The 10,717-nt window shown below is 48.5% G+C and overlaps 1 protein-coding gene across 2 annotated transcripts in view; it reads right to left on the minus strand.

The window, feature by feature from the left end:
* LOC110534335 (F-box only protein 41) overlaps positions 1-10,717 on the minus strand; it is a 92,812-nt gene that overhangs the window by 23,052 nt on the left and 59,043 nt on the right. For both annotated transcript variants that reach the window (XM_036933416.1, XM_036933417.1), the window contains exons 5-6: positions 8,420-8,493; positions 2,277-2,671 (exon numbers count right to left, since the gene is read on the minus strand). In XM_036933416.1, coding sequence (XP_036789311.1) covers positions 2,277-2,671; positions 8,420-8,493 — 469 coding nt within the window. The remainder of the gene's footprint in view (positions 1-2,276; positions 2,672-8,419; positions 8,494-10,717) is intronic.

Here is a 10,717-nt window from a genome sequence, read left to right on the forward strand (position 1 = left end):
CTATTCCCTATTGTCCCTGGTAGAAAAGCAGTGCACCAAATAAGGAATAGGGTGCCATTTGAGACTCAAGCAAGGTGTTTAAAGAAAATGGAGGTCGCCAGCCGGGAATTGTGGGATCTTGGCTGGAGAAGGCAATTAAGGGAGATATATGCTTGCTGTGTTTGAACCAGGAGTGGTGGAGGTAAAGGTGCTTTTCTCATCAACATTGCCAGTGTCTAAGTCCCAAAGGGCACGCTTTCCCTATATAGTGCACAACATTTGGAGAGAGCCCCGTGGCCCTAACAATATGAGAACGTTTAGCCATACTGGGAAATGTGCAGTACATAAACTCAGCAAAAAAAGAAACGGCCCTTTTTCAGGACCCCGTCTTTCGAAGATAATTCGTAAAAGTCCAAATAACTTCACAGATCTTTATTGTAAAGTGTTTTAAACACTGTTTCCCATCCTTGTTCAATGAACCATAAACAATTAATGAACATGCACCTGTGGAACGGTTGTTAAGACACTAACAGCTTACTGACGGTAGGCAATTAAGGTCACAGTTATGAAAACTTAGGACACTAAAGAGGCCTTTCTATAGACTCTGAAAAACACCAAAAGAAAGATGCCCAGGGTCCCTGCTCATCTGCGTGAACGTGCCTTAGGCATTCTGCAAGGAGGCATGAGGACTGCAGATGTGGCCAGGGCAATAAATTGCAATGTCCGTACTGTGAGACGCCTAAGACAGCGCTACAGGGAGACAGGACAGACGGCTGATCGTCCTCGCAGTGGCATGGCAGACCACTGTTCGGATCGTACATCCGAACAGCACAGGTACAGGATGGCAATAACTGCCCGAGTGAAATCAGGAACGCACAATCCCTCCATCAGTGCTCAGACTCTCTGCAATAGGCTGAGAGAGGCTGGACTGTGAGCTTGTAGGCCTGTTGTCGGGCAGGTCCTCACCAGACATATACCAGACACATATAATGTTACACCGAGGCCTGTACTCTGGAGCGGGTTCGATTTGGAGGTGGAGGGTCCGTCATGGTCTGGGGCGGTGTGGCACAGCATCATCGGACTGAGCTTGTTGTCATTGCAGGTAATCTCAACGCTGTGCGTTACAGGGAAGACATCCTCCTCCCTCATGTGGTACCCTTCCTGCAGGCTCATCTTGACATGACCCTCCAGCATGACAATGCCACCAGCCATACTGCTCGTTCTGTGCGTGATTTCCTGCAAGACAGGAATGTCAGTGTTCTGCCATGGCCAGCGAAGAGCCCGGATCTCAATCCCATTGAGCACATCTGGGACCTGTTGGATCGGAGGGTGAGGGCTAAGGCCATTTCCCCCAGACATGCCTGGAAACTTACAGGTGCCTTGGTGGAAGAGTGGGGTAACATCTCACAGCAAGAACTGGCAAATCTGGTGCAGTCCATGAGGAAGGATATGCACTGCAGTACTTTATGCAGCTGGTGGCCACACCAGATACTGACTTAATTTAGATTTTGACCCCCCATTTGTTCAGGGACACATTATTAAATTTGTTAGTCACATGTCTGTGGAACTTGTACAGTTTATGTCTCAGTTGTTGAATCTTGTTATGTTTAGTTTACTGAAAATAAACGCAGTTGACAGTGAGAGAACGTTTCTTTTTTTCTAAACACAAGCACACACACACACTTACACACACACATTCCATGCCATCCCCTGGAGGTTGTTCATGCGTGATCTATCTGGGTAGTGTGTGTTAGTAGATCAGTCTGGTGAAAGTCATCCCTCTATGCCCCCCCCCCCCCCCCCCCCCCCCCCCCGGATACGGAATCAGTTTGTGGTGCGCTCTGGTCATGAGTCGTCCTTCACTTTTCTCTGGACAGCCTTACCCTGGAATACCTGGAACTAGAACAGCCATGACCCAGTTTCACACCAGCCACCGTCCTTCTGTCCTTCTCTGACAGACCTGACTACTGATAGCCTGGGCCGCAGGACTGTGTGTGTTCTGGCTGTGTGAGGGAGGGGATTCTGTGTGTGTTGGCTGCAGGCTATCAGGGTCATAAGGTGTGCCAGACATTTAAAACGGTTCCTTTTAGAAATGACTTTCAGCAATGCACCAGTACACACAGTTTCATTACAAGTTTCTGCCGAATAACAATCAATCAATCAATCAATGGACAAATAAACAAATGGTAAGCGACTTTTAGCCTCCTACCTGACGTAGCCTAGCCCAGCATCCTACCGCACTGTACCTAAGCAAGGTAAAGATTAGCAGCTTAGCTTAGCCTCCTGTCCAGTCGCACCTGTGCCTAGGCGGTATCCAGATGGTCTCGGCGCTCCAGACTGCTGCGTCTCGGCCATGGTGGCCCTCCTCTCCTGCTGCTCCCACATCTCCGCCTCCGACTCGGTAGTCCTGGAGCCCACGTCCGACACGTCGCCCTCCTCGCCCTCCTCCCCCTCCTCCGTGCTGTTCCGGTAGGGTCTCCGCTGCCAGTTCTGGATGGCCTGCTTGCGGAGCCCCCAGCTCCGGGACACCCCGGCCCTCTCGTAGCACTGTCCGCCCCCTTCCCCCAGCCGACACTGGACGTGGTAGTACTGGCCCTCGGGGCACTCCTCCACGGGGTGCATCTCCACGCTGTCGCCGCTGTCGTAGCCCCCGCCCGAGCCCTGGGAGAAGGACTTGACCCGGCCCGACGCTCTGGGGAGAGAGGAAGAGGAGAGAGGAGGAGGGGATGAGTTATACGCAAAAGGTACAACTTAAAAAAAAAAACGTTACTCAAAGCAACTTTTGTGGACAACTAACAGACAGAACCATTGAAACGTAGACAGTATCATGTCGTTTTCTATCCAGGTTCCATCAGACAGGTCATCTGCGTTACTGTAGCCTGCTCCCAGATCTGTTCGTCAGGTCAGTGATTGGCTGAAATGAGTCGAAGAGGCAGCAAAGCCACCGCTCGTTGTCACTTCCTGATACCACATGATTCTACAGCCCAACAGTGTGTTGCCATGGTTTCCACCGCTCAGTATCGACCAAGACTTACCGAGTCCTTCGTAAGATTAACAACTTCCAAAACTAAGAATATGAAACTTCTGCTAACTGCAATGAATGTTTACACATCGTTGTTTTTTTTAAACCTTGTAGTACCTGCACAGGTTTGGGCGTGACACTTGTCTAGGGGTGTTTTGAGGGTGTCCCTTAAACTACATTCGTGGAGGGAGACATATTTGAATAGTGATGTGGTGTGTCCCTTTAAGTTTGTAGAGACATATTTGACTAATGTCTTTGCAGTGACTAAGATTCTGGCCACAGGTGGAAACACGGTGCCCCTCAAGGACAGCTCTTTTTACCCAGAATGCATTTCATGAGCTTACTGCCTTCTGGCAGTCGCTACAGGTCCCAAAAATCTGAGATGCACAATTTAACATGTCCTTCCCTGTAGCATTGAGAATATAAACGGTATTTTGACACTTTCCCCACTGACTGACACAGACAACACACGCACTCCTCAACATGGTGTCAAGTACGCAATTGTCAATCTATGCACCTACAGAGCATTTTTTTAAATGATATATTTGACCCAAGGTAATAAAGTTTACTGAAAGTTTAGACTACAACATACTGTAGTGCTTTAAAGTCAGCCGGAAAAACAGGAGGAATTAATTCCCTTCCCAGTAATATGAACCATGACAAAAGTAGAGGGAAAACAAATGAAACTTTGATGCTCGTGGCCATTTTCATGGATATTCATCTTTATAACCAGCTCCTGTGCTATGGGTTATTTGGAGACCCCAGGCATTTGTACAGCAGAAACCTTCAACTATACGGGAAACTAAGAATCATTAAGTTCCAAACTCCCTCTGGAAGCAACGTCAGCCCAAGAACTGTTCGTCGGGCGCTTCGTGTGATGGGTTTCCATGGCCGAGCAGCAGCCGCACACAAGCCTAAGATCAGCAATGACAAGCGTCGGCTGGAGTGGTGTAAAGCTCGCCACCATTGGACTCTTGAGAAGTGGAAACGTGTTTTCTGGAGTGATGAATCACGCTTCACTATCTGGCAGTCCAACGGACAAATCTGAGCTTGGCGGATGCCAAGAGAAAGCTACCTGCCCCAATGATTCTGTGGCAACAGCTTGGGGAAGGCGCTTTCCTGTTTCATCATGACAATGCCCCCGTGCACAAACCGAGGTTCATACAGAAATGGTATGTCGAAGTTGGTTTGGAAGAACTTGACTGGCCTGCACAGAGCCCTGACCTCACCCCCATCAAACACCTTTGGGATGAATTGGAACGCTGACTGCCAGACAGGCCTTATCGCCCAACATCAGTGCCCGACCTCTAATGCTTTTGTGGCTGAATGGAAGCAAGTCCCCGCAGCAACGTTCCAACATCTAGCGGGAAAGCCTTCCCAGAAGAGTGGAGGCTGTTACAGCAGCAAAGGGGGGGACCAACTCCATATTAATGCCCAAGATTTAGGAATGAGGTGTTCGACGAGCAGGTGTCCACATACTTTTGGCCTTTTGGTGCATGTATGGGGAGGGGACTTTTTAATAGGTTGGTATATCATTACATATTCATTGAGGTGCTAGACACTGTAGCTAGATACTGTAGCTGTGTGTGTTACATTCCCTTCCCTCAGCACAATATAACCCATTGCTTTAATACTTGTATGCCTACATGTAAAGCACTTTTTTTTTAAAGATTTTGTGTTAAATGAAAATCACATTATTAGCATTGTCTACTACTATCCCTTTTTCAGAAATCATTTCTGATAATTTTTAGTCAACTGAGAGACATTTTGAGTTCATAAACCAGCATATCAAACCAAGCTGTAAACACATTCCCTCTTCATCATGCACGGACAAAGACCAACTTCCTGGTGCCGACAAGGCGCTTTAAAACTACGCAACAAACAACTAAATGTAGAATAACATCAGTGGAGAGTGAAGATACGACCTCAGCATAAAAGTGTTTTGAAGCTCTGATGAAATACAAAGTAGACCAATTTAGATCATGAGGAGTGAGTGTTTTTTTTTTGTGTGTGTGTGTGGGGGGGGGGGGGGGGGGGGGGGGGGGGTGACTGGAAACAGCAGTTTTTCCCCTGAGGCAGCCATTGCGCACGCACACACACACACACACAGACAGACAGAGAACAAAGACGCTGTTAAATTACTATACCGATAACTTCCCTCCACATAATAAGCAAATAACAAGGAATTTTAAAACCTAGCCTCGCAGAAAAGCACCACAAACAAAACAGACGAGAACAGAATCAGAACAGAACAGATCATCTGGCATAACCAGTGGATCAACTGCACACCAAGGGGCAGACTTCCATTCAGTCCTTACACACCTAATCGAGATTCACGTTGTGTGATATTAGTGCGTACCTCTATTCTTCTTTTTAAGGCTTTTCACCTTTCCGCTCTTACTTTTGTCCCAAATGTCCGCATTAAAACTCCACAAAACAATCAGTGAACCTTCCTCCACCTTTCAGCACGGACATGCACACGCGTTAGATGAGTGACATCAAACACAACCGCCCTGCGGTTCGGCGGGCTAATTAGCGAGCGTAGCTAACGCATCCTGAATTCAGAGTGAATGGAAAACAGTCTAGGCGCTTATATCAAGCTGCTGCACGACTCCTGCAGCGTAATAATTCGAAGTTGGCGTGAAGAGAGATTTGATGGCGAACCTGGTAAATCCGAACCAGACCTGGAATGAAATAGAACGGTTTTTTCTTTGAAATACATGATCTGCGCTCGATTGATTGCACGTGTTCACCTCGTCCGCGCATACATAGAACCTAATGACGCCGCCAAAGAAGCAGAGGAGAGGCCACCTGGCAGTGTGGCTTTGTCTGCATCCCAAATGGCACCCTATTCCCTGTATATAGTGCCCTACTTTTGACCAGGGCAGATAGGGCTCTAGTCAAAAGTAGCACACTGTATAGGGAATAGGGTGGTACTTGGTACACAACCCATATTGGAGTGGTGGCTTCAGCAATAAAAGTCACAGGTTGGATCAATACTGTGGAATCAAATCAGCAGAGCTGGCTCACTGGGTACAGATCATTATTCAAGTGTATAACAGGGAAGTACAGTTTCCTGCCCAGTAATGCACAGTGGGGCTCAGGATGGATAACAGAGCAGCCATTTCGGTACAAAATGGAGTCGAGGATTTCAGTGCGAATGATCCAGACCACGTCAACAAAGCAACAGAAGAAGATATTTTTAAACCCAAATATGCAAATATCTATTTCTCATCAAACAAGCACCTAAATAGAATCTTCCGTCACTGTATTTGGAACAAATAAAATCACATTCATCTACGGGAGACCGAGGGCATTAATGGAACGTTCTAATCTAGGAAGTGAAAGGATCACTTGGTGACCAACGATTGGCTCGCCAAAAACGAACGCCGAAGAGAGATGATGTCATCGCGTGACAGAAGGACGGTAAATCAAGATCATGTGTTACGCACTCACAGAAACACGCACGGGCCCTCACAGAAACACGCACGGGCACTCACAGAAACACGCACGGGCACTCACAGAAACACGCACGGGCACTCACAGAAACACGCACGGGCACTCACAGAAACACGCACGGGCACTCACAGAAACACGCACGGGCACTCACAGAAACACGCACTCACAGAAACACGCACTGGCACTCACAGAAACACGCACGGGCACTCACAGAAACACGCACGGGCACTCACAGAAACACGCACGGGCACTCACAGAAACACGCACGGGCACTCACAGAAACACGCACGGGCACTCACAGAAACACGCACGGGCACTCACAGAAACACGCACGGGCACTCACAGAAACACGCACGGGCACTCACAGAAACACGCACGGGCACTCACAGAAACACGCACGGGCACTCACAGAAACACGCATGGGCACGTACAAACACAAAGAGTTGCATAACGATGCAAAAAAAGGACTACATTTTAGTCTGAACAACAACAACAAAAAACTGGTTCTGCGTGGATGTGATTCCATGGTGATACGGAGCTTGATCATCATACTGGAGCGCCAGGGCTGCATACCAAAAAGGCACCCTATTCCCTTTATTTAGTTGAAGGAGTGCGCTAAATAGGGAATAGGATGCCATTTGGGACGCAGCCCAGTGTGGGTGGGTTTGGATCAGCAGTGTAGCAAAGAGCACGAGATGGGCCTCTCGAAATGCATGAGATTAGGGGTCGGATTTTTGGACCTTTCAGCGAGCCACTCAAATCCAAATGCACACGAAGATGCGTCATTGCGCAAAAGCTAAGCAGATCAGTCGGTGACGATCTGAAAGCCACATGGGATGAATCATATCCTTGGTTAGGGTGACTTTAGTTTGGAAGAATTAATTAATTAATTGAAGAATGAAATTAAGCCAAAACCACCTGTAACTTACCATTTCCTTCCAATCTAAATGTTTGCTTGTTTATTTACAACATAATCACATCGTTCTCTAATCTGAGTAGGGGGGAGGGGGGAGGGGGGTAAACCAAAATATGACAAAGTTGTCCATGAACACACCGAAACAAAAAAGTGCACATCAACAGAGAGCTTTTTACAAATTCGTGGGTTCTCCCTCTTTTTTTCACTCTTTCTGTACCACTCTCTCTGCCCTGTGCCCACAGAGGCAGCCAGGCCTGAGGAAGCAGGACTGACACTTTAAGTTCTTACCGTCTGACTGCCGTTGTTTACAAGCATGTGTCAAAGAGCAGTGGCGATGCCCATCGGCTGGTTGTGTGTGTGTGTGTGTGTGTGTGTGTGTGTGTGTGTGCCAGGTTCGCTTGCGTGCGTTGGGTGCAAGTGGGAACGCATAGCGGCGGAAGGGAGAGCTGGGACAGAACATCCCCCTACCGTTTATGCATGGCTGACAGACTCGGCCTCACTTCAGCGCCTGGCAGGAAAACGGGAAGTTGTGTTGTGTTTTGTGAGGCTGCCGGGGGCCAGGGCACATTACTGGACAAATACGACCTGGCTGGTGCCCTCTGATACCTTCCATGCTGGGGGGGGGGGGGCAGTCCAGTTCGGTCCGAGTCAGTGTTGCCACAGTCTGATGCGTACTGGCTCAGGCCACGGTCTGGTGCTCAGAATCCATCTGCTGGACCACTGGCCCCCAAGCATAGGGCCCCACATCAAGTCACTGTACCTAAGTGCACCAGGGGGTTGCATTGCATTGCATCTTACCTTTAACAGATGCTCTTATCCAAAGCCACTTACAGTGCAGAGAGTGAAGATGGGTTATAGATGTCACCCATAGGCACAGACCTAGAATCAGCTCATCCCCCTCTATTCCAACCTCAAACATGGGGAGAGGACACGACTCTGGGCTCCCGGGTGGCGCAGCGGTCTAAGGCACTGCATCTCAGTGCTAGAGGCATCACTACGGGAGGGCAGTGCAGTGTGGGATAGCGTGTGGAGGACTGGCTTACCCGGTGCTGGGAGAGGATCGTCGGTCAGAGACCTGGTACATGCCCCTGGACGTCCCCGAGACGCTGGAGTTCCTCTGAGAAATGGGGAGAGAGAGCGACAGGTGTGTCAACACATTAAACCGTTTCCTTGAATTCTGATACTTCTGGGGGGGGAAAAAGGAAAAAACAGGACTTGACACATTGTAGTGAAAAATACTCCTCTATTTGTGTTCTGACTGTAACACAGAAAGGCTGCTGCGTGGAGAACGGCTCATAATATCAGCGGATCGGCGCAAATGGAACGGCGGCAAACATCTGGAATGCTCCAGTCTATTAGCACGAGCCAGTCCTCCCCTATTAAGGTGCCACCAACCTCGTGTGTTCTGGAACTCACAGTGAATGTTGAATAGACTTCAATATTCTGTTGTTGTGCCCTGCAACTATTTACTGCTGTGCGATGTTCAGAGGGTAGTTTGTCAAGGGTCAACAACACCTCCCACTGTTAATGTTTCTCTTCAATCTACTCTACGTTTCAAATAAATACATATTTACACACACACCAAAACAGCCACTATAAAACTGAAGCACATAAAAATGCTAGTGTATAGGTGTGATGCCTTCTTAAATTACAGATAATAACTAGGACAACTACTCTCATTCAAAGCCCAAGAGGTGATCGGTTTAAAAAACAGCTTCACATTCAACGGGAGGCAGCGATTGGCTAAAACACAAATGAAAAAAATAACAGACTGTGGTGTAGTTAATCAAAGAATAAGTATGAACGTCTCCTCTTCAGATATAAGTACGTCTGCCAATATTTATATAGACTGCTCAAAAAAATAAAGGGAACACTTAAACAACACAATATAACTCCAAGTCAATCACACTTCTGTGAAATCAAACTGTCCACTTAGGAAGCAACACTGATTGACAATACATTTCACATGCTGTTGTGCAAATGGAATAGACAACAGGTGGACATTATAGGCAATTAGCAAGACACCCCTAATAAAGGAGGGGTTCTGCAGGTGGGGACCACAGACCACTTCTCAGTTCCTATGCTTCCTGGCTGATGTTTTGGTCACTTTTGAATGCTGGCGGGGCTTTCACTCTAGTGGTAGCATGAGACGGAGTCTACAACCCACACAAGTGGCTCAGGTAGTGCAGCTCATCCAGGATGGCACATCAATGCGAGCTGTGGCAAGAAGGTTTGCTGTGTCTGTCAGCGTAGTGTCCAGAGCATGGAGGCGCTACTAGGAGACAGGCCAGTACATCAGGAGATGTGGAGGAGGCCGTAGAAGGGCAACAACCCAGCAGCAGGACCGCTACCTCCACCTTTGTGCAAGGAGGAGCACAAGGAGCAGGAGGAGCACTGCCAAAGCCCTGCAAAATGACCTCCAGCAGGCCACAAATGTGCATGTGTCTGCTGAAATGGTCAGAAACAGACTCCATGAGGGTGGTATGAGGGCCCGACGTCCACAGGTGGGGGTTGTGCTTACAGCCCAACACCGTGCAGGACGTTTTTCATTTGCCAGAGAACACCAAGATTGGCAAATTCGTCACTGGCGCCCTGTGCTCTTCACAGATGAAAGCAGGTTCACACTGAGCACATGTGACAGACGTGACAGTCTGGAGACGCCGTGGAGAACATTCTGCTGCCTGCAACATCCTCCAGCATGACTGGTTTGGGGGTGGGTCAGTCATGGTGTGGGGTGGCATTTCTTTGGGGGGCCGCACAGCCCTCCATGTGCTCGCCAGAGGTAGCCTGACTGCCATTAGGTACCGAGATGAGATCCTCAGGCCCCTTGTGAGACCATATGCTGGTGCGGTTGGCCCTGGGTTCCTCCTAATGCAAGACAATGCTATACCTCATGTGGCTGGAGTGTGTCAGCAGTTCCTGCAAGAGGAAGGCATTGATGCTATGGACTGGCCCGCCCGTTCCCCAGACCTGAATCCAATTGAGCACATGTGGGACATCATGTCTCGCTCCATCCACCAACGCCGCGTTGCACCACAGACTGTCCAGGAGTTGGCGGATGCTTTAGTCCAGGTCTGGGAGGAGATCCCCCAGGAGACCATCCGCCACCTCATCAGGAGCATGCCCAGGCGTTGTAGGGAGGTCATACAGGCACATGGAGGCCACACACACTACTGAGCCTAATTTTGACTTGTTTTAAGGACATTACATCAAAGTTGGATCAGCCTGTAGTGTGGTTTTCCACTTTAATTTTGAGTGTGACTCCAAATCCAGACCTCCATGGGTTGATAAATTTGATTTCCATTGATAATTTTTGTCTGATTTTGTTGTCAGCACAATCA

Source organism: Oncorhynchus mykiss, chromosome 10 (genome assembly GCF_013265735.2).
Source record: "Oncorhynchus mykiss isolate Arlee chromosome 10, USDA_OmykA_1.1, whole genome shotgun sequence".
Lineage (NCBI taxonomy): Eukaryota > Metazoa > Chordata > Actinopteri > Salmoniformes > Salmonidae > Oncorhynchus > Oncorhynchus mykiss.